This window comes from Cervus canadensis, chromosome 33 (assembly GCF_019320065.1).
Source record: "Cervus canadensis isolate Bull #8, Minnesota chromosome 33, ASM1932006v1, whole genome shotgun sequence".
Lineage (NCBI taxonomy): Eukaryota > Metazoa > Chordata > Mammalia > Artiodactyla > Cervidae > Cervus > Cervus canadensis.
Window position 1 is genome coordinate 1,485,025 of NC_057418.1, and position 21,857 is coordinate 1,506,881.

The following is a 21,857-nucleotide window of genomic DNA, read 5'->3' on the forward strand; positions in this document are numbered from 1 at the left end:
TAGTTTTCTGGATGTTGAGCTTTAAGCCAACTTTTTCACTCTCCTCTTTCACTTTCATCAAGAGGTTTTTTAGTTCCTCTTCACTTTCTGCCATAAGGGTGGTGTCATCCACATATCTGAGGTTATTGATATTTCTCCTGGCAATCTTGATTCCAGCTTGTGCTTCTTCAAGCCCAGCATTTCTCATGATGTACTCTGCATATAAGTTAAATAGGCAGGGTGACGATATACAGCCTTGACATACTCCTTTTCCTATTTGGAACTAGTCTGTTGCTCCATGTCCAGTTCTAACTGTTGCTTCCTGGCCTGCATATAGGTTTCTCAAGAGGCGGGTCACGTGATCTGGTATCCCCATCTCTTTCAGAATTTTCCACACTTTATTGTGATCCACAAATTCGAAGGCTTTGGCATAGTCAATAAAGCAGAAATAGATGTTTTTCTGGAACTCTCTTGCTTTTTCGATGATCCAGCAGATGTTGGCAATTTGATCTCTGGTTCCTCTGCCTTTTCTAAAACCAGCTTGAACATCTGGAAGTTCACGGTTCACATAGTGCCGAAGCCTGGCTTGGAGAATTTTGAGCGTTACTTTACTAGCGTGTGAGATGAATGCAATTGTGCGGTAGTTTGGGCATTCTTTGATTGCCTTTCTTTGGGATTGGAATGAAAACTGACCTTTTCCAGTCCTGTGCACACTGCTAAGTTTTCCAAATTTGCTGGCATATTGAGTGCAGCACTTTCACAGCATCATCTTTCAGGATTTGAAATTGCTCAGCTGGAATTCCATCACCTCCACTAGCTTTCTTCATAGTGATGTTTTCTAAGGCCCACTTGACTTCACATTCCAGAATGTCTGGCTCTAGGTGAGTGATCACACCATCGTGATTATCTGGGTCATGAAGATCTTTTTTGTACAGTTCTTCTGTGTATTCTTGCCACCTCTTCTTAATATCTTCTGCTTCTGTTAGGTTCATACCATTTCTGTCCTTTATCAAGCCCATCTTTGCATGAAATGTTCCCTTGGTATCTCTAATTTACTTGAAGAGATCTCTAGTCTTTCCCATTCTGTTGTTTTCCTCTATTTCTTTGCACTGGTTGCTGAGGAATCTCAGCGATCTCTTATACGCTTATCTCTCCTTGCTATTCTTTGGAACTCTGCATTCACATGGGAATATCTTCCCTTTTCTCCTTTGCTTTTCACTTCTCTTCTCACAGCTATTTGTAAGGCCTCCTCAGACAACCATTTTGCCTTTTTGTATTTCTTTTCCATGGGGATGGCCTTGATCCCTGTCTCCTGTACAGTGTCACAAACCTCTGTCCATAGTTCATCAGGCACTCTGTCTATCAGATCTAGTCCCTTAAATCTATTTCTCACTTCCACTCTATAGTCATAAGGTATTTGATTTAGGTCATACCTGAATGGTCTAGTGGTTTTCCCTACTTTCTTCAATTTAAGTCTGAATTTGGCAATAAGGAGTTCATGATCTGAGCCACAGTCAGCTCCTGGTCTTGTTTTTGCTGACTGTATAGAGCTTCTCCATCTTTGGCTGCAAAGAATATAATCAATCTGATTTTGGTGTTGACCATCTGGTGATGTCCATGTGTAGAGTCTTCTCTTGTGCTGTTGGAAGAAGGTGTTTGCTATGCCCAGTGCGTTCTCTTGGCAAAACTCTATTAGCCTTTGCCCTGCTTCATTCCATACTCTAAGGCCAAATTTGCCTGTTATTCCAGGTGTTTCTTGACTTCCTACTTTTGCATTCCAGTCCCCTATAATGAAAAGGACATCTTTTTGGGGTGTTAGTTCTAAAAGGTCTTGTAGGTCTTCATAGAACTATTCAACTTCAGCTTCTTCAGTGTTACTGGTTGGGGCATAGGCTTGGATTACCGTAATACTGAACGGTTTGCCTTTTAAACGAACAGAGATCATTCTGTCATTTTTGAGATTGCATACAAGTACTGCATTTTGGACTTTTTTGTTGACCATGATGGCTATTCCATTTCTTCCAAGGGATTCCTGCCCACACTAAGTGAAATCAGACAAAGATAAATATATGATATCACTTATATGTGAAATCTAATTTTAAAAGAATATAAATGACCTTATTTACAAAACAAACAAACTCACAGATACAGAAAACAAACATGATTACCAAAGGAGAAAAGGGATCGGGAAGGGATAAAGTAGGAGTTTGGGACTAACATACATATGCTACTACATATAAAAAAGATAACCAACAAAGATCTACTGTATAGCACAGGGAACTCACGCAATATTCTATAATAACCTATATGAATACAGAATCTGAAAATGAATGAATATATGTATAACAGAATCACTTTGTTGTACACCTGAAACTAACACAACATTGTAAATCAACTATATTCCAATAAAACTAATTTTAAATAAATAAAAATGTTTAAAAGCACTAGAATCATGCCAAAGAAGTGACATGAAGTGTTAGTCACTCAATCAAGTCCCTTTGCAACCCCATGGACTGTAACCCACCAGGCTCCCCTGTCCGTGGGATTCTCCAAGAAGAGTACTGGAGTGGGATGTCATTCCCTTCTCCGGAATATCTTCCCAATCCAAGGATCGAATCCGGGTCTCCTGCAGTGCAGACAGATTTTTTCCCTGAGTTGGGAAGATCCCCTGGAAAAGGGCATGGCAACCCACTCCAGTACTCTTGCCTGGAGAGTCCCATGGACAGAGGAGCCTGGTGGGCTGCAGCCCATGGGGTTGCAAAGAGTCAGACACAACTGAGTGACTAACACACAAGCCAAAGAACCAGCTATCAAAAAGCAGTGCTTCATCACGAGATACTACTTCACACCCATTTGAATGGCTATTACCAAACAAACAGACAAACAAAAGTCCCCAGATCAGAAAACACTAACTGTTAGCAAGGATGCAGAGAAATTGGAACCCTTGTGTGTTGCTGGCAGGAATACAAAACGGTGTAGCTTCTATAAAAGACAAGGTAATAGGTACTCAAAAATGTAAATATGGAATACCTTATGACCCAGCATTTCCGCCTCAGGGTATATACCCCAAAGAAATGAAAGCAGAGGTTCCAAGAGATAGCTGTACATCACCACAGCCCCATCATTCACAACAGCCAGAAGAAAGAAGCAGTCCAAATGTACACTGGTGGATAAGTGAATAAACAAAATGTAGCATGTACATACAGTGGAATATTATTCAGCCTCAGAAAAGAAGGAAATTCTGCCATATGCAACTACATGGATGAACATTCAAAACAGCATGCTAAGTGAAATAAACCAGACACCTAAGAACAAATACTGCATGATTCCACTTACATGGTATATCCAAAGCACTCCAATTCATACAAAGAATGTTGGTTGCCAAATGCAAGGAGAATGGAGACCTACTGATTAATGCCAGGGTCCGCAACCTCCAGGATCTAATGCCTGATGGTCTGAGGTGAAGCCGATGCAATAACAATGGAAATAAAGTGCATAATAAATGTAATGTATTTGAATCATCCTGAAACCATCCCTCTCCCACCCTGGTAGATGGACAAATTGTCTTCCACAAAACTGGTCCCTGGTGCCAAAAAGGTTGGCAAACAGGTTGATTTAATGAATATGGAATTTCAGTTGGGAAGATGAAAAACTTCTAAAGATGGGTGGTGGTTGATGGGTTGCCCAACACTGTAAACGTGCCTAATGCCATTGAGTTGTAGTTTTAAAATGGTACATTTCATGTTATATATATTTCATCCCAAAATGTTCTAAAATGTTTTAAATAAGAAAAATATAACAAAAATCAACACTTTCTGACCAATGTCCTAAGATGGGGGATGGTAACTGAGAGGTTCCCCAGAGTAAAAGACCATCCCAGGCGACAGAAGATGGTGCTGGGCATCCAGGCGCCCTCCCCTTGTGGGTCCTTCCTCCACAGCCAACCTTCTAGGATCCAGCCTTGCTCAGTTCAAAAGCCTATGTGGCACTTCCTCACCACGTAAAAGGAATACTCGCTTTGTCCAGGCTGTGAGGAATCACACTTCCTTCTGCCAGGGAGAAGCTGGCAGTGTATTTATGCTGTGTGAGCTCTGGTCCTCACACTCTGACTAGTTTAGCAAACAGACTAGCTCCATTTCCCAAAATCTTTCTGTTAAGTTTCATCTCCCATGGTCCCTGTCACACTAGCCTGCCACATTTCAGGATAAAGTCCACCATCAGTTATCCTTCCAAAGCTTCCAGGGCCTTCTCATGGATTACATGTAAAGCCAGTTGCTTCCCCAGGACCAAAAGGAAGTACCTCAATCTCATAAAATTGGCTCTAGTCTCTGGGAAATGTTTCCTGGAGACCAGCTGTATTTCATGGACCTGGAAAACAGGGATGCCAGTATATATATATATATATATACATATATATTTTTTTTTTTTTTTTGCCAGGTAAGGAAATTTGTAAAACAACAAAACAAAACAAAAACAAACAACTATCATTAACAAAGATCCTTTCATAGATAAAAGCTATGTTAAGCACCCTCCAAGGAGGAGAGAGATAATCTCACAATTAAAATAGTTCTCTGCAAGGAAAGAGAGCTGGCAGCCTGGCACCAGTATTTTTACAGCAAACAGACATTTCCTTTCGGGTCTTGCCTCTGTCCACTGCCTATTCACTGTCTCTGAAAGCAAAGGAGAAGGACTGAAAGAGATGTAGTGAAATTCCTTTTCAGATCTATGCCTCTAGAACTTAATAGAATACCTAGTTGCTTTCTACTTGCATCACACACTCAATGATGTGTGTTGTGTGTGTGTAGTGCAGCATGAATAAGATGCTATTAGAGTTGTGTCCCCCCAAATTCATATGTTGACATCCTAACTTCCAATACCTTTGTTTTTTTTTTTTTAAAGATTTTTTCTAATGTAGACTATTTTAAAAGTCTTTATTGAATTTGTTACAATATTGCTCTTGTTTTAAGGTTTTGGCCCAGAGGCATGTGGGATCTTACCTCCCTGACCAGAAACCGAACTTGCACTCTTTGCATTGGAAGGCAAAGTCCTAACCACAGGACCACCAGCAAAGTCCCTCCCCTGTACCTTTGGAAGTGACTATATTTGGAAACAGTCTTTAAAGATGTACTTAAGTTTGACTGCTGTTAGGGTGGACCCTAATGCGATCTGACTGGTGTCCTTATAGGAAGCGGCGATCAGGACACAAGGAGAGACACCAGGGGCACTGGTGTATAGAGAGCCCACCACGTGGAGAGGAAGCAAAAGGGTGGTCATCTATAAGACAGAGAGGCCTGGGGCAGATCCTCCCCTTATGGGCCTCGGAGCAAACCAACTCCGCTGACACCTCACCTTGGACTTCCAGTCAGCAGAGTTGTGGGAAATTAATTTCTGTTGTTAGAGCCACTCAGGTTCAGGTATTTTGTTACAGCAGTCCTAGCATAAGGATACGGCTGCTGAAGTTCAATGCGTGAAGCTGGTGCTCTGGGACAACTCAGAGGGATGGGGCGGGGAGGGAGGTGGGAAGGGGATTCAGGATGGGGAGACACATGTGTACCCACGGGTGACTCAAGTCAATGAATGGCAAAACCCACCACAATACTTTAAAGAAATTATCCTCCAATGAAAATAAATTAATCAAAAAAACAAGAATAAAGGTGCTGAAATTAATTTTTTTTTTATTTATTTTTATTAGTTGGAGGCTAAATACTCCACAACATTGCAGTGGGTTCTGTCACACATTGACATGAATCAGCCATGGAGTTACATGTGTTCCCCATCCCGATCCCCCCTCCCACCTCCCTCTCCACCTGATTCCTCTGGGTTGAAATTAATTTTTTAAAACTGATGTGTTATTTGATGAATTAGTTAGACAAACTGTCCTAGAAAGGCCCTTAAAAATAACTTACTTTACACCAATCACTCTTACTGGCACTAAATAACATACAGTTTCGGAAAGAAAATCTATTCCAGTATATGACAATGTCAACCAATACATTGATCAACCAATACATTCTTATTAATATGCCCCTCAAGGAGAAAGAACATGAACATGTTAAAATTAGTATGAGTCAATTCAGCTCAATAAAGAAGTTCTAAACACTGTGAGTTTGACATTGAATGATAGAGCAGCGGTTGAAAAGTCAAGGCCTGTACCCACAAGGAATTCAGAGCACTGAGGCTTGAGTTCAGAATGATGCTCTCCTCTGTTGAATGTTACTCTCTCAAACAAACACACATACACACACATGTTAAGAAACGTCACAGCAGCCTGATGACAAGCAGATAACAGGTACAACTCAGACATTAAGAAAGGAAGGACCCGTCACGGCTTCCCTGGGGGTCCGGTGACCGGGACTTGGCCTTCCATTGCAGGGGGTACAGGTTAGATCCCTGGTCAGGGAGGTGAGAAACCACATGCCTTCCAGCCAAAAAACCAAAATACAAAACAGAAGCTACATTGCAACAAATTCAACAAAGATTTTTAAAATGGTTCACATTAAAAACAACAACAACAAACTTTGAAGAACTAGAAGGACTCATTAGGACAGAGGAGCCTGGGGTGAGGGGACCCTCAGAGATGGTCATCTGAGGTTTTGCCCACTCTGTCCCACCTGCCAGCCTGGACTGCCATCTCCTGCTCTCCAGCTTCCCACTTGCCTTCGAGGGTAGAAATCAGTCATCATTTCCTCCAGGGAATTCTGTCCAAGTCTCTCAGTCTTTGAGGACTCTCTCCCTTCTTTCAAATCCCACCACATGGATTACTTGAAGCTCTCATTTTAGTAACGAGAGTATAAATCAGATTCTGTTAGCGCCTCTCACCAAACCATCATACTGATTTATATAGATGCTATTAGAAAGCATCATGGCCAGCTGAATTACCATTTTAACGATGATAGAAAGACAACCACCCTTTCCATTTTAATTAATGGAATTTTTGAAACATTTGGCACAAGAAGACTAATGAGCGTGAGGTTGGCTGTGTCTTAAATCACTTGGAGGATGATCTGGCAAACAAAGCCACTTTGTATTTATTGATGATGGAATCTGTCTCCAAGCAGTGCACACTGTTCCTTCCAGCCTGGAGCTGAATCAATCTTTTGATAAGCAAGAAAGGAGTAGGACCAGGTATTTACATCTCCGTTCCACAGAAAAGGAAATTTAAACTAAAGCAATGGGTTAAGAGCTGGAGACAGAGCAGCAACAAAGCTACACTTTCTAATGATCTACTCTCTCCTGGGACCAATGGTGCCAAAAAGGCCCAAAGTCTTGGGTCCCACCTGGTTCAACCTCCCGGAGCATCAGATTTAAGAGAAAATTTAGAGGACATTTTAATATTAAACATGTTATAAAATAACTACAAATAGCAAGTGAAAGCTCAATATAAACATCTACTTGCTTCTGGCAACCTTGGGCTCCACTTCAGACTCCCAGAAAAATGAGTTAACTCTCTTTGCCTATGGTGGTAATTTAGCACAAATTTTAGAGAAGCATAGGTAGGAATGTATGTAGGTTTACAAGATATAGTTTCTAGTAGTTTCCAGATCTTCAGATCTGCATCTTAAATTTCTGTGGGTTTTTTGTTGTTGATTTTTGCTTTGTTTTTCACAGAAGATAGAATTATATTTTCTGGGGAAATCTACACAAAGGTTGATAGAAAGACAGGTTATGTTCATAACTATTACCATCACTTATCTCCCACTTTTTTTCCTTGATCATCAACCAGGGGAATTCAGAACCAGTATTTAAGGAAGAAGCGCCCCTAGCTGCCCCGTCTTTGCCTTTAATGGTTGTTTTGGCCGAGGAAAGCAAATGCACCTTTAGGGGAAATAATCATTTGAAGCTTATAAATTATTTTAACTTGAAGGGTTAGGAAATTTACCAATGCTCTCTAGTCAGGGAGAAATTACATAGCTCCTGGTAACACCGGCATGAGAAACAATTAAACTGAGACAAAAACATCCACATTCAGCAGTTCAAAGATTCTCAACTTCCATTTTTCACTTCACATCTCAGCAACACCATGATGGATTGAAGACTCACCCTGGCAAAGAGAAGCAAAAATGCATACCTGTCTTTCTTTCCAATGGGACCAAGCTCTTCATATACTCCAGTTTTAAAAAAAATCACTTTGTACCCTGAAATAAGCCAAAAATAACATGACCATCCTGTTTGTAGGTTTGGTCTCCAAAATCATAAAACTTTGAAAGTGTCCTATAAACCTGGACTCCCTAAAAAATTTTTTTACCCTGATTGCTTACCATGGGAATGTCTGAAGATAAATCATGACTTTGGGGAATATGACCATCATGTGAGAAAGCTGTTTTCAACCATAAACAACAGACTATGTGCATTTGAGAATCCTGGAAACTATCTGGGGGAATTTTCCTTGAAGTTTTTATTGTGTTTTTATTTGATGAACCAATCTTCTGAAGCCTGGCTCCCTTGAATTCTCTTGCAAGTAAACATTTCCTTTTCTTTTCTAAAGGCTCCTCTTGAAGTCTTCGTCTGAAGCACACATCAAGTATAGACTGCTACTCTTTACTATTTCCACTGAAGCGTATGTAACACACACTCTGAGTTGGCACAATTTATGGGACCTGATGAAATGTTAATTTCATTTTTCTCTTCCGCTACTCCTTAAAATGCATTCAGTGGATTCATCCTTCCCACTCTCAGACTAACACTTGAGCAGAATCCTAGGGACTTTTCTACTGAAGCAACCATTTCAAAGTCTCCCAAGAATTAAAGTGTGCTGCCTGGAGACGAAAGAAACTCCAATCTGGTTATAACAATAAATCTCCTGCTACGCTAGCGAGGCCTGCTGCATGCTGACTCCCGCAGCAACCCTGCAGGACGCTGGCTGGCGTCTTTTCTCTTTCCTTATGCCCAACAGCTGGCCAGCTTCTCATCCCTCCAAGATCAAAGCAAGTGGAGGGGCTGTGGAAGTCTTATCTGGGAGTTGTAAATTAGAGTGAAATATGCCAGAACGAACCCCCAAAATCTGTCTCCAAGCAGCACACACCGTTCCTTACAGCCTGGAGCTGAACCAATATTTTAATAAGTAAGAAAGGAGTGGGACCAGGTATTTCCATCTCTGTTCCACAGAAAAGGAAATTTAAACTAAAGCAATGGTTTAAGACAGAGCAGCAGGAAAATTAGTTTCTAAGGATCACTTTCCAAAAGCTTCTGTCTCATTCCCTCCTTTTTTATTAATTTTATTGTTTACTGTCCTAACACTGACATATAATGTTGTGTGTGTTGTACATGTACAGAAGCTTTCTCAGTTATACATACACATCTATCTGCTCATCTTTGGATTCTTTTCTCATATGGGTTATTACAGAGTGTTGATAGATTTCCCTTGGTATACATAGGTTGTTATTGACTATTTTATATGTAATAACTTGTATTTGTTAATTCCAACCTCCTAATGTACCCCTTGTGCCCTTCTTTATTCTTTAGTAACTGTAAGTTTGATTTTTAAGTCCCTGAGTCCATTTATGTTCTCTCAATTAATTCACTATTTTTTAGATTCCATCTATAAGTAATATGATATTTTTCTTTCTGGAAAAATGGAGTATATTTCCTGCCATATTTTTGGTTTTCTTTCTGGAAAAGGAATACTTCCTGCCATATTCCTGGTTCTGACTTTCTTCACTTAGTTTGATCATCCATAGTTTTAGCTATGCTCCTGAAAACCATATTTCATTCTTTCTTGTGGCTGTTATATCCTACACTCTATACATGGGTGCTTTCATGTACTCATTTTCCTTCTACTGATGGCTCACTCATAATTTGAATGTGTGCCTTGTTCAGAACTTTAATTTGGTTCCCTATTTTATTTTTGTAGGCACACATAGATGTCTAGGAGCGTCTGTTCATTTCCAGTTACTGAAAGCTTATTTTTCTCTTATATGTGTGTGTGTGAGTCACTCAGTCGTGTCTGACTCTTTATGGCCCCACGGACGATAGCCCCGCCAGGCTCCTCTGTCCATGGAATTCTCCAGGCAAGAATACTGGAGTGGGTTGCCACTCCTTTCTTCAGGGGAAGATCCAGGAAGAAATGGCAACCCACTTCCTGGTCCAGGGATTGAACCCGGGTCTCCTGCACGGAAGGCAGATTGCCGTCTGAGGCACCAGGGTACAGATCTAATAAAACCAAGGAATTTGAGCACTAGAAAGGGCATTGAGTAATGAAATCTGACACTCCTTCACCCAGTGGGCAATCCCTTCCCCAGTCCTGACAGATCCCCCAGTACTGGCTTGATCTACTTCTGGAAGCAAACCTACTTTCTCTTCCTCAGATGTCTGAGGAATGTCCTCAGAACTGACCAAGGCTGCTTTTTTGCCAGGTGAAAAAAAATACTCCCTGTTCCTCATATGGCCTGGTACTCAGACCCTCATCATCCCATCACCTTCCTCTGGATCCTCTGAAGTTGTTCTCTGTCCTTTATAAAGGAGCCACCCTGGATATGACCCTGAGTACAGTGGTCCCCAGCTCCTCTGACTCAAATGTCACAGGTTGGTAGATGGTAGTGGTTAAAGGCCCATGTTGTAATCCCAGCTCTATACTTGCTGCCTATATGATCTTGGACAAATTTCTTAATCCTTCTGTGCCTTAGTCTCAACATCTATTAAATGGGAATGGTGATGAGAAATGGAGTATTTCCTGCCATATCAGAAAACAAGAATGTCACAGTCATCAGCAACTGCAGCCACCACAGATGGTGAGCTGGTGAGCCTGAGGAAAGTCAGGAAAGAAAAGTCCTGCCATCTAGCAGCCAGCAGCCACTTCCTATGGTGAGCCCTGAGGAAAATCGGGATGTAAAAACACAGGATACTGGTCCCAGACAGCTGAGGTGCATATCAAAGGAATGATTTCAGTAAGCCCAGACTCTTGCATCTTCCCATACATAGAAAAGCGCTAAATTCCTTAACTTGGAATATTAATTTTCTTTAGTTAACAATCATCGTTTGATATTATGACTACCTGCTCTTTGTTGCAAAAATTTACATGGCCTGCCCCCCATGCCACCTTTTCAGAGCAGTTCTCTCAGGGTTACTTGAGATGCTGCCTCCCAGACTTAAGTCCTAAAAATTTCCACCAAATCAAACATAACTCTCAACTTTTAGGTTGTGAATATCTTTAAAGTCAACAGTGATAATTACATTCCCTACTTCATGAGGGTGCGACAGGATTGAGAAAACAACTGTGAAACACTTACAACTCTACCTGGCACATAATCAGCTCCATGCAAGTATCTATTTGCTTTGTCTTCTTTTTTAAATCCTGTTCTCATCACTGCAACCCATGTTAGCTCTTGAGCAGCTACTTCACACAGGTTCATGTTGGCCTGGTGGGCCACTGGGACCCTCAGGTTACTTCTCTCACATGAACTGCAGCTTAGCAGAAACACCCCATCCTTTACTTTTTTCATTGATCCCAAATGCAGAAGACCTTCAACCATACTGTGAGCTCAACATTATATCTCTTGCCTGGAGATGGGTCTTATAGAGGATCCTACAGAAAAATGTCCCCTCTATATCTGTCTCATGATGAGTGACACCAGGGAGGTATAGAGATGGAGCCCTGTGGTGTGTCCACTCTTCCCACACCTTATCCTTAGGGAGAGTATGCCTCTGTAAAGCCAGGACACACATCTATGATGCGGGTGGGAGGCAGTGACTGAGTTATTCACAGGTCCCCAGCTGTGAAATGTAAGCCACCTAGCTGTGAGGACCAAAGGAAGCTGCGCAGTAGGAAGCACACAGCCAAGTTGTCATCAGACCCACAACATTAGAAGATCAAAAATAAAGGATTTGGAGAGGAATTCTGATTGGTAAAATACCTCAACACCTGGGGGCCTAGAGAAATGGGCAGGAGGAAGACTACATTTTCCAGAAGATGCTGATGATATTATTTGCCAAGTAAAAGATGACCCCACGATGAGCAGAGGAAGTTAGCCTGGAAGGAACAATCGGGCAGCCAGGGTTAGGTATGCACACCCATGCAGAGGCAGTGGGATAAACCACACACACACACACAACATTCATAACCCAATACTTGCCCTTGTACATACAGTGCACTCTGATCCTTTCTCGTCCCTTCTATTGAATTTCATGTTTTAAAAAAGGCTGGTGCAACTCACTACACTGATAGCATTCCACTGATGAGTCACAACCCACAGCTGAAAAACAGTGGATACCGCGTGCCCCAATCCGCAGCCCCACTAGGCTGCTAGAAAAGAGAGAAAAGTTCATTTGGCATACACTGATTTTGTAAATCCTTTCCCTGGTGCTCCTGAGCTAGCTTCTCTAAGAATTTGTTCTGGAGGGTTGCCGGGATTCAGTGTTTCCTTCTTTTGAAGTCTACGGGGATCCGCTACCATCTCTCAAGCCTGCCCTGAGGGACTGTGAGCTGGGATGCCTGCTACTTGAACCTCAGCTCAGTTTCAGGGTTTCTGGATCCTCTTAAAGGGGTTTGGGCTGCCCTTGCTTTATTGAAAAGAAGGAAGCAGACTGGGGCAACACTGCCTCCTCCTGTCACCTGTTAATATCACCTCATCCTTCATAAACACTGGGTAATCTTCCTGATAAGAACACAACTGTTTGTTGTCAGGCACCCCAGCACCTGGCTACCTCTCCTGCACTCTGGACCTTATTCTTGTAGCCTTGGGCTTTCTTGCCTGCATTTTAGGTGATACACTGGATCACAGTCTTAGATTCCAGACCTCGCTTCCCCACTGTTAACTGGGGGGTTTGGCTGGGAAATCTTATTTAATATCTCAACCTAATTTTCTTCACCTGTAAACTGGAAATATGACCGTTTACCTTTGGGATTTTATCAGAATTAATTTACACGTGGGAGTTCCCTTCTCCTCCCTGGAGTGGCAGGGAGACTTTCCCCAAGCTCCCTTTGCTTTTACAACACCATCGCAGGCTTCAATTTTGTTAGATGAAATCCAGAGTATCATCTGCGATTGCCCGTGTTATCTAAACCGCGGCGGAAACCACAAAGCCTCCGAACAAGTTTCTAATGAGGCGACTCTCTTCCTCAATTAAATACACAGAAACGATGGGGAAAAAACCGAACCCGTATTTCCCTCTAAACAGTAGAATGACCTGCAGGCAAAATGAACTAACAGCAGTCAAACCCGCGTTATTCCGGGAGCCCAGCCCATGGCCAGGAGCGCGCACCCAGGAGCCGCGGGCAGCGCGTTCCGCCGGGACAGGCAGGTCTCCCGCGCCGGGTTGGGGGCTCTCTCGGTTACTGGGGACATCCGGGCGGGCCGGCCAGAACAAGGAAAGTTCTCCCCCTGCCCGGGCGGGAGAAGGTATGACCTATCATTGCGTGCAAGCGAGACCCACCACCCCAGCCCCGGGCGCCGCGCTCTTTGCTTTTTCGGACGCCCTCCGACAGGACGCGCACAGCAATCGGCTTCCAGGAAGGCTCTGAACTTGGGTCCACTCCACGCGTCCGCACTCTTGCCCCGGGCACCCTCGAGCAGCCGATCTCTCCTCCCCACTCCCTTCCACTCAAACCACCCCCGTCCGCAAACGAAAAACCACCCCCTCGCAACCTCAGCAAGCCCGACCGTCCGTGGGAGCCAGAGCCTCAGGCCCCCGAGCCCCGTGCCGCCCGCGGTTACCGGCTCCTGCGAGGTGCGTGAGCGCGGCCGCCGCCTTCAGCTGTCTGGCCGGCCGGGCGCTCCCGGCGCTGCGGTGCGGCGGGGACGCGCGCTCCCGACCTGCGGCGGAGGCGGCGTGGCGCCGTCCCCGCACCCCCACCGAGTTCAAGGGCGCCGGAGCAGCCAGCTCCGCCGAACGCTAGTGCCCTGGCTTCGGGGGTGGCACTCACGCACCTTCTGGATGACAGCCTGTCGCGAGGAAGCGAAAAGGACCCGAGCGCATTGTTAGCCCTCCCGGGGCTCGGCAGTGCGCCCCTTGGCCAACTTTAGGTAACGGGAGCCCGCGAGCTGAGCGAGGAGTGAGGCGGTCTAGGAGGGGCTTAGGAAAAGTCCTCAGTACTGGCTTCAGGTTCGGTTACGCTGGGACTCGCCATCGTGAGCTACTTTAATACCTCACATTGTTCTCCTCATGCCTGCCGGCACAGGGTCTCCCAGACAGGGCCCCCCAAAGATGGGAGCGAAACAGGAGTGGTTTCAAGTTAGAGACCTAGTTCCCTCCTGGTCCCTGATCGGGCGATGGGAAGCAGCCCCCTGGGGCCTATATTCCAGGGAAAAGACAGGCAATCAACAGAACAAATAAGAACGTGTCCTGTGTTGGATTGCGACAAGTGCTGTAGAGAAGAAATAACTCAGGAAAAGGACAGAGAATGTTGATGATGAGGGATGCAGTATTAAAGCAGGGGATTGGAGATGACCTCCCCGTAGGGCTTGCCTTCAAGCTCAGGAGGCCTGGCGCCCTGGGAGCCAAGTGGAACCAGCGTTGTATTGCATTGGGGTAAATGCAGCGAGAGCGGCAGGCAGGTTGGTGACTCTGATTAACTCCATCTCTTGGTGCCAGAAAAGGATTCCTGGAAATGACAGCTGATTCTTTTTTTTTTTTTTTTTTTTCTTTTTTAAGCTAGTTTCATCACTCCATGTAAAATGAAGTGTTTTGCAAACCACCCTTCCAGCTATATTCCTCAACCTTGGCCATAGGCAGTTTAATTCTAAATGGCATAATGTGACCATCTGTGATGAGATGCACTAGTCCTTCCGTAATTCTCCATGTTGGTTACAATTTCCTGGTCACTGGGAAGCAGTCCATCACCCGCACAGAAGAGCCCGTGTTGCCCTGTTGATGGTACAGGATGCGGCAAATGCAATCACAGCACGGAGCCTCAGAATGACTACTGCTGAGACGACAGGGTGCAAACAGGCCCATCTCTGCCTTAGCTGTCAGAGTTGGGTGGTGTCTTTTGGGCAGAGGGCCAAAGACTCCTGAAAACAAGGGCATATCTTACTGTGTGGAAAAGGCCACTAACCCTCAGTTTCGGAGGCTGAAACTGCAGCATTCAGTGGGAGCAATATCAACAATGGTATGAAAGAGCTCCCATTACTCTCCTGAGCATCTCTGCCTCCCCATCAGCGCAGTTCAGTTACTCAGCCATGTCTGATTCTTTGTGACCTCATGGGCTGCAGCAGGCCAGACTTCCCTGTCCATCACTAACTCCTGGAGCTTGCTCAAATTCTTGTCCATTGAGTCGGTGATGCCATCTAACCGTCTCATCCTCTGTCGTCCCCTTCTCCTCCTGCCCTCAATCTTTCCCAGCATCAGGATCTTTTCCAGTGAGTCAGTTCTTCGCAGCAGGTGGCCAAAATATTGGTGTTTCGGCTTCAGCATCAGTCCTTCCAATGAATATTCAGGATTGATTTCCCTTAGGACTGACTGTTTGGTCTCCTTGCAGTCCAAGGGACTCTCAAGAGTCTTCTCCAACAAGACAGTTCGAAAGCATCAGTTATTCGATCCTCAGCTTTCTTCACCGTCCAACTCTCACATCCATACGTGACTACTGGAAAAACCGTAGCTTTGACTAGATGGACCTTTGTTGGCAAAGTAATGTCTTTACTTTTAAACATGCTGTCTAGATTGGTCTTAGCTTTTCTTCCAAGGAGCAGTGTCTTTTAATTTCATGGCTGCAGTCACCATCTGCAGTGATTTTGGAGCCCAAAAAAATAAAGTCTCACTGTTCCCATTGTTTCCCCATCTATTTGCCATGAGGTGATGGGACCAGATGCCATGATCTTAGTTTTTTGAATGTTGAGCTTTAAGCCAACTTTTCCACTCCTCTTTCACTTTCATCAAGAAGCTCTTTAGTTCTTCTTCACTTTCTGCCATAAGGTTGGTATCATCTGTGTATCTGAGGTTATTAATAGTTCATGCCTCCCCATGGCTGCATCTATTTCCTTCTTCCTTCTCCCAGTGTCAGCAATATCTTCCTCCTTTTCTTCAAGGTCCATCTCAAATGGCACTTCTTCCAGGAACACTTCCTCACTGCCCCAGCTACAAACGAACTCTTATTCTAAAATCTGATCCCTCTTTATGGCACCTGTCATTTTAGAGTTTAACTCTAGAATAAACTCCTCCTATTCCCCCATAGGCTTGTTTTATATTAAATTTTTCCACAAGTCCCAGCTTAGTGCCTTGTAACCAGCAGACATTTAATGAGTTTTTTGTTAATAAATCTAGAAGAACATACCTTCATTTTCCCTTTTTAAGTTGACATATAGTTAATGTACAATATTATGTAAGTTACAGGTATACTGTATACTGATTCACAATATTTAAACATTATACTCCATTTATAGTTATTATAGAACATTGCCTGTATCCCCCATGTTGTATAATATATCCTTGTAGCTTATTATATATAATGGATTATACCTCTTAATCCCCTATCCCTGTATTGCCCCTTCCCCTTCTCTCTCCCTGCTGGTAACCACAAGTTTGTTCTCTGTATCTGTGAAGTGTTTCTTTTTTGTTTTTCAGTATATTCACTAGTTTGTTGTACTTTTTATATTCCACATATAAGTGATATTGTACAGTATTTGTCTTTCTCTGTCCACTGTCCCTTAATTTTGTCACTTCTTTCCATAACACCTTTCAAGCTCACAGAAGTTTAGTGATAGGATTTATATATGGCCATAGCTGTTATCTGTCAATACAAACTGACAACAATTTACTTTGAAGTCAATTCTATTTGCCCCATTTTGAAGTGGGAAAACTGAGGTTTATGAGTAATGTCCCCACCATGAAACTAGAGTTGAGATTTAAACTGAGGAGATTTAAACTCAGCTCATTGCCAGAGCTGAGATTTAAACCCAGGGCTGTTTGACTCCAAAGTACATGCCCTTCACCACAAACTTATGCATCTCCTCATTCAGGCATGTATTCACACATGCATTCATACATTGAGTGATCAACAAATGTTTCTATTTACTGTACTCAGCTCTGCAGCAGGTGCTGAAAAAATGACAGGTGGTTAAAACATAGTCTTGCCCTCAAAACTGCTTTCAATCTGGTAGAAGGGACAGACCGATTAGGAAACAATCAGACTTTAGGGTTAGAAATCTTATAAAAGAGATGCATAGAGGCCCTACAGGAGTGCTTTATTGAATGTTAGGTGATGAAAGTAGGGATTCACTGAGATAAAATGTAATTTTAATTTTGGAGGATACATCATATTTGATAGAATGATATTAAAGAAAAGCATGTGGTAGAAGAGTGAAGAGCACATGCAAAAATATGGAAACATGCAAGAAAATGTGCACTCAGAGAGGGCTACAGTCATTCAGGAGGGCTGCAGCGTAATGAAGGAGGTACTGAGATGGGGCTGCAAAGGTAAGCAAAGCCAAACCACAGATGGTCCACACATTAGCTCCATGGAGTCAATTATCCCTTGAACATGTATAAAAATCATGGATGACTAAGTACAAAAACTTTGTGCAGGAGAGGTTTGTGATCTTTAGTTAGAATCTTAGAGGGGCTGACTGACCTGCAGCTGGGATGTAGGGAAATCAGTTCCCCTCACCATGGCCTCCTGTCCAATCCACAGACCACAGGCCATGGTGAGGGGAACTTACCAAGGGGTTGCAACATCAGCCAGGATGCTCTGTATACCTGGGCAGGGGTGTAAGGCTGAGCCCTGCCAAATCACCTCAAAACATGCAGTGGTGCTGCCAATCCTGGGCAAGGATGGCTGGACCCTGACCCTCTCAGCATCTTCACCCCAGTATGCTCTCAAGACAAATGGAACAGGTAGCTGACTGACATCTTTATAGGAAGAGATGAAGACACAGAGAGAGACCAGGGGTACTCGTGTACAGAGGGACCACTGCGGGGAGAGTCAGCAAGAGGATGGACCTCTGGAAGCCAAGGAGAGTGACCTGGAACAGACCTTCTCTTTTCATTCTTCAGAGGAAACCAAGCCAGAGGGCACCCTGATCTTGGCATTCTAGTCTCCAGAACTAGGAGAACAAAATTTTGTTCTTTAAGGCATCCCGTCTGTGGTGTTTTGTTATGGTGGCCCTAGCAGACTCATAGGTTAACAAAACACAGATTCACACCTCAAAGATAAGACTTTTAAGAATTTCAATATGGTGACCACAGAGCATTAAATCTCAAATGAGGCCCTCTGAAGTGTGGAGTTCCAGGCCCCATGCTGGCCACATGCCCAAGATGCCAGATCTTGGAAATATGGGAACAATGATCTGAAGACAACTTGGGATTCATCAGCAGAGAGATGAGGTGAAAGCCATGAGAAGGGGTGAGAGTGCTTCCTAGAAATGTGAAATGAAAACACCAGAGGGCTGGTATTGGAAGCTAGAAAGGAAGGAGGGGATGGAGGGAAGAAGACAGAGAAAAAGCAACTAGAGAAATCAGGGGTGGATGAGAGGAGGAAGGTGACCCCTAATGGAGAAATGAGCACTAGGGTCTAAAGCTCAAGGTCATGGGACTAAGAAGCAAAGATCACTGACTTTTGCATGAAGGTCATGTGGTGGGAATTGAGGCCAGGTTGCTGCTGGATCAGGAATAAGGGCTGCATTTGCAGGCTACCTTTCTAAGGAGGCTGGGGGATAGGGTGGGACTGCTGACGACCTTTGTGCAGGGCTATGAAGACCCAAAGGATAGGAGACTGAAAGCCAGCCCACACTCTGTCACTAAGGCATGTCAGCCTGCAGGAAGGGCTGATGGAAAGTCTTCTGACAAAGACACCTAATGGCCTCACCTTGAATAATAGAGCTGCAGCTAGACCTTTGTGTGTTGGTGTATTTATTATCTGCATCCCCTCACTGGCTCCACGAGAGTAGCAACTGTTCTGTCTCCATCTGGCGCTGGCAGCAATACTGACACATAGGAGGTCCAGTAACACATGTTCCAGAAGTGAATGGGATACAGAGTTAAGGGAAAAGTTGCTTGTGTTTTGTCTTTATTCTGTTTCCAACAAAAGAGACTTAAACCCGTTTATCGATTGAGAGCAAGGGCCCAGAAGGAAGAAAGAAGTTGAAGGCAGAGTTGAGAGAGGAAATCATTGATGAAATAAGACACTAGAGAATAGAGTAAGAAAATCAATCAAAATAACAGCCAGAGGTTTAAAAAAAAATTATCTGAATTACCTTTGAGAAATTCAGTCATTTGTTCATTCAGTGGTGAGCACATGGCTTTATCCTGAATCCTACTGGGGATGGGGAAGTTTGGGGAAGAGAAGGATGGATACATAAGATCATGTAAGAGAGACTCCCTCCCAGCTGTTCAAAATGATGACATCTGATTAAGAAATTTCTCATGGAAAAGATAAATGACAATGAAACACAGCAAGGGGGTTCCCAAGTGTCTGAGCAACAAGGAAAGATTTGGAAGCAGAATGAGCTGGGGGAAAAACCTGGAGGCATTTGGAAAATCACTGCAGAGGAGTGACTTTGGAGAGGGGATAGGGAAAAGGATGGAGAATGTAAAGAAGGGACTCAGGCGTGGCTCCCTGCCATGGCTGGTGGGCGGCCTCCAGGACCGGCAGGTAGGGCTCAGTGTTGGCTCAGAACCTGGGACAGCACCATGTACCTTCCGGTTGGCCGGGATCCATGCCAATGGGCCAGCAGGAAGCAGTAAAAATCCAGACCTCTCTCAGAGAAGGACACATCCCTAATAGCTACTATTCCCAAGAGGGAAACTTGGCAGAAGTTGAGTGAGTTCAGTAATGAGGCAAGAAACAACTGAAGGAAAGGGATGGGAATGAAATATCGACACTGTTTTCAGAGGTCAAAGTGTATAATACAACAGCATTAACTGTTAGTGAAAAGATAATCTATCATAAAAACATTATATATTTTCCAAATAATTTGTAGTTTAATCAGAAAGATAGTATAAAATTTATCATTTGTCTCTAGCCATATTTGTTTGCCAATTCTTTGCTTCATTGCAAAATATAAGAAAATCTCCTATTTAAGAAAAAAAAAAAAGAAAATGTAACCCATGGTTTAAAAAAAAATCCAAATCGAAGGCAAAGTCACACATACACACACACACTCCACTATGCAAAGTTATCCAAGGGAGCAGAAAGTACAACTCGCCTCCATACAGTTGTTCAATTAAAGTTGCCAAAAATAAACAGGACTCTCCTGAATGTTCAGAAACCTACAACATGAGGAGCACTGTCATAGCTGGCCATGTTCTAATAGAGAATCTCTCCCAAGTCAGCCATGGTAGGAGTGCTCCCCCAATTTTCTTAGGTGATTTGAGAATTGTCACCTTTTCCTTCCTTTTTGCCTGACTTGGATTTCATTGTCTTGCCTTGGTTATCCTGTTGCTCTTTTCAAATTAGCACAGTTGTTTCTGAGGATACATAAACTGCTCTCCCTTGCCAATGGTGCCCTTTTATTGCATGGAGCAGACACGGGCCAGGGAATGCCATCTGCACACATATGCACGCACAGACACCCTCCTGGGTATATCCACCCCATTCCGTTCCTTCTGAGACTTGAGCATTTGTCTGGAGTTCTCTTTCTGTTAATCCTGTTATTCTTCCAGCAGAATGCCACAAGATGTCCACCCACAGACAAGGCACCAGGCAGACAAAACAGTTAATGCATTTCAGTTCATGTTTGGCATTCAATCAAGACAATGGAGCTGCCAGCCGCTCTGAAATGCCAACTAGAATACATTTTACACCGCCAGGGAGAGAGAGGTAGTGGCCCAGGGAAAAACTATAGCCTTGTGGTGATAACTTGCAGCTTGAGGCTCTGATGCTTACGTTTCTTTTTTTCCAAATCAAACTGCTTTGGAGTGAATTTCTGGTGGCTACTCATTCATTTACTGTCACACAATAATGAGGAAGATTCAGTCTGTTGACTCTGGGCTGATCCAGTCTGACAGCAAATAAGAAAGAGAGATTGGGCTCCTCCTGGCTACTTGCTCCTTGTTTTGCCTTACATTGTATCATATGCAGGAATTATTCCAAAGTGGAAAAGCACACTGACTCTGGCTATACTATTGGAAACTACGGCTGTGTGGGTGGCCCTTACGTGTGCATGGCTCTGTCTGACTGCATGCTACCTGCTTGCACAGCAACCCTACCAGTGAGAACAAGAAGAGGTCTTGCAGCCCCCTCTTCATCTTCCCAGGGAATCCACCTTCCTTCCACGATTTTGTTCCTGGTCCTTTGGCCTCAGGGGAATTTTACACTCACCATCTTTATAGGAAGGCTCTCCTTATCTGGTTTTGGTTCATGCATGACCAAGCCAGTGTATCCCTGCTGTCAGAGAACATGTACTGACCCAGAAGCAGTACCCCAAAATGCCATTGCTCAAATGGGCACCCACTACCGTCAGCCTTCACTGAATTCCTGCAAACTCACAAATGCTGCTGGCCCAGTACCTGGCCACTCTGTTCACACCCTCTCTGTTCCTCCCTCATCTCCCAGGAATTTCAGATAGTCTGGCCCTGGGTGAACTTGCTGTGGGAGGCTGTCTCTAGCTATCAGTCACATTCCTATCACCTTTGGTCCCATTCCTCTCTAGCCTTCCTTGATAATCCACACTTACACACACACAGACATAATTTCAATCCACTGTAATTTTACAGCGATTTCAGAATAGAAGGAAATGGCAACCCACACCAGTATTCTTGCCTGGAGAATCCCACAGAGGAGCCTGGCGGGCTACAGTCCATGGGGTCTCAAGAATCGGACATGACTTAGCGACTAAACCACCACCACAGAATAGAAGCCAATAATACTCAGAGCACTTACTCCACGCCACGCCAGTTGCTGTGGAGACATCAATTTCCATCCTCACAATCATCCTATGAAACAGCTGCTGCTGTTGTTATCAGCCCCATTTTACAGATGTGTAAACTGATGCTTAACAAGGATAGGCAGA

The 21,857-nt window shown here is 43.9% G+C and overlaps 1 protein-coding gene across 7 annotated transcripts in view; it reads right to left on the reverse strand.

Annotated features, from left to right (window-relative positions):
- The window catches only part of MRAP2 (melanocortin 2 receptor accessory protein 2), a 52,996-nt gene extending 39,065 nt beyond the window's left edge, over positions 1-13,931 (reverse strand). The window contains exons 1-2 of one of the 7 annotated variants that reach the window (XM_043457414.1): positions 13,629-13,689; positions 8,048-8,114 (exon numbers count right to left, since the gene is read on the reverse strand). Coding sequence is in view for 1 of the 7 variants with exons in the window: in XM_043457416.1 (XP_043313351.1) it covers positions 8,048-8,081 (34 nt within the window). In the remaining 6 variants the exon portion in view is untranslated. Of the gene's footprint in view, positions 1-8,047; positions 8,115-13,559; positions 13,752-13,841 lie in introns of those variants that run through there. The other 6 variants (XM_043457416.1, XM_043457415.1, XM_043457412.1 and 3 more) reach the window with 6 other exon arrangements.
- Positions 13,932-21,857: the final 7,926 nt, after the last annotated feature.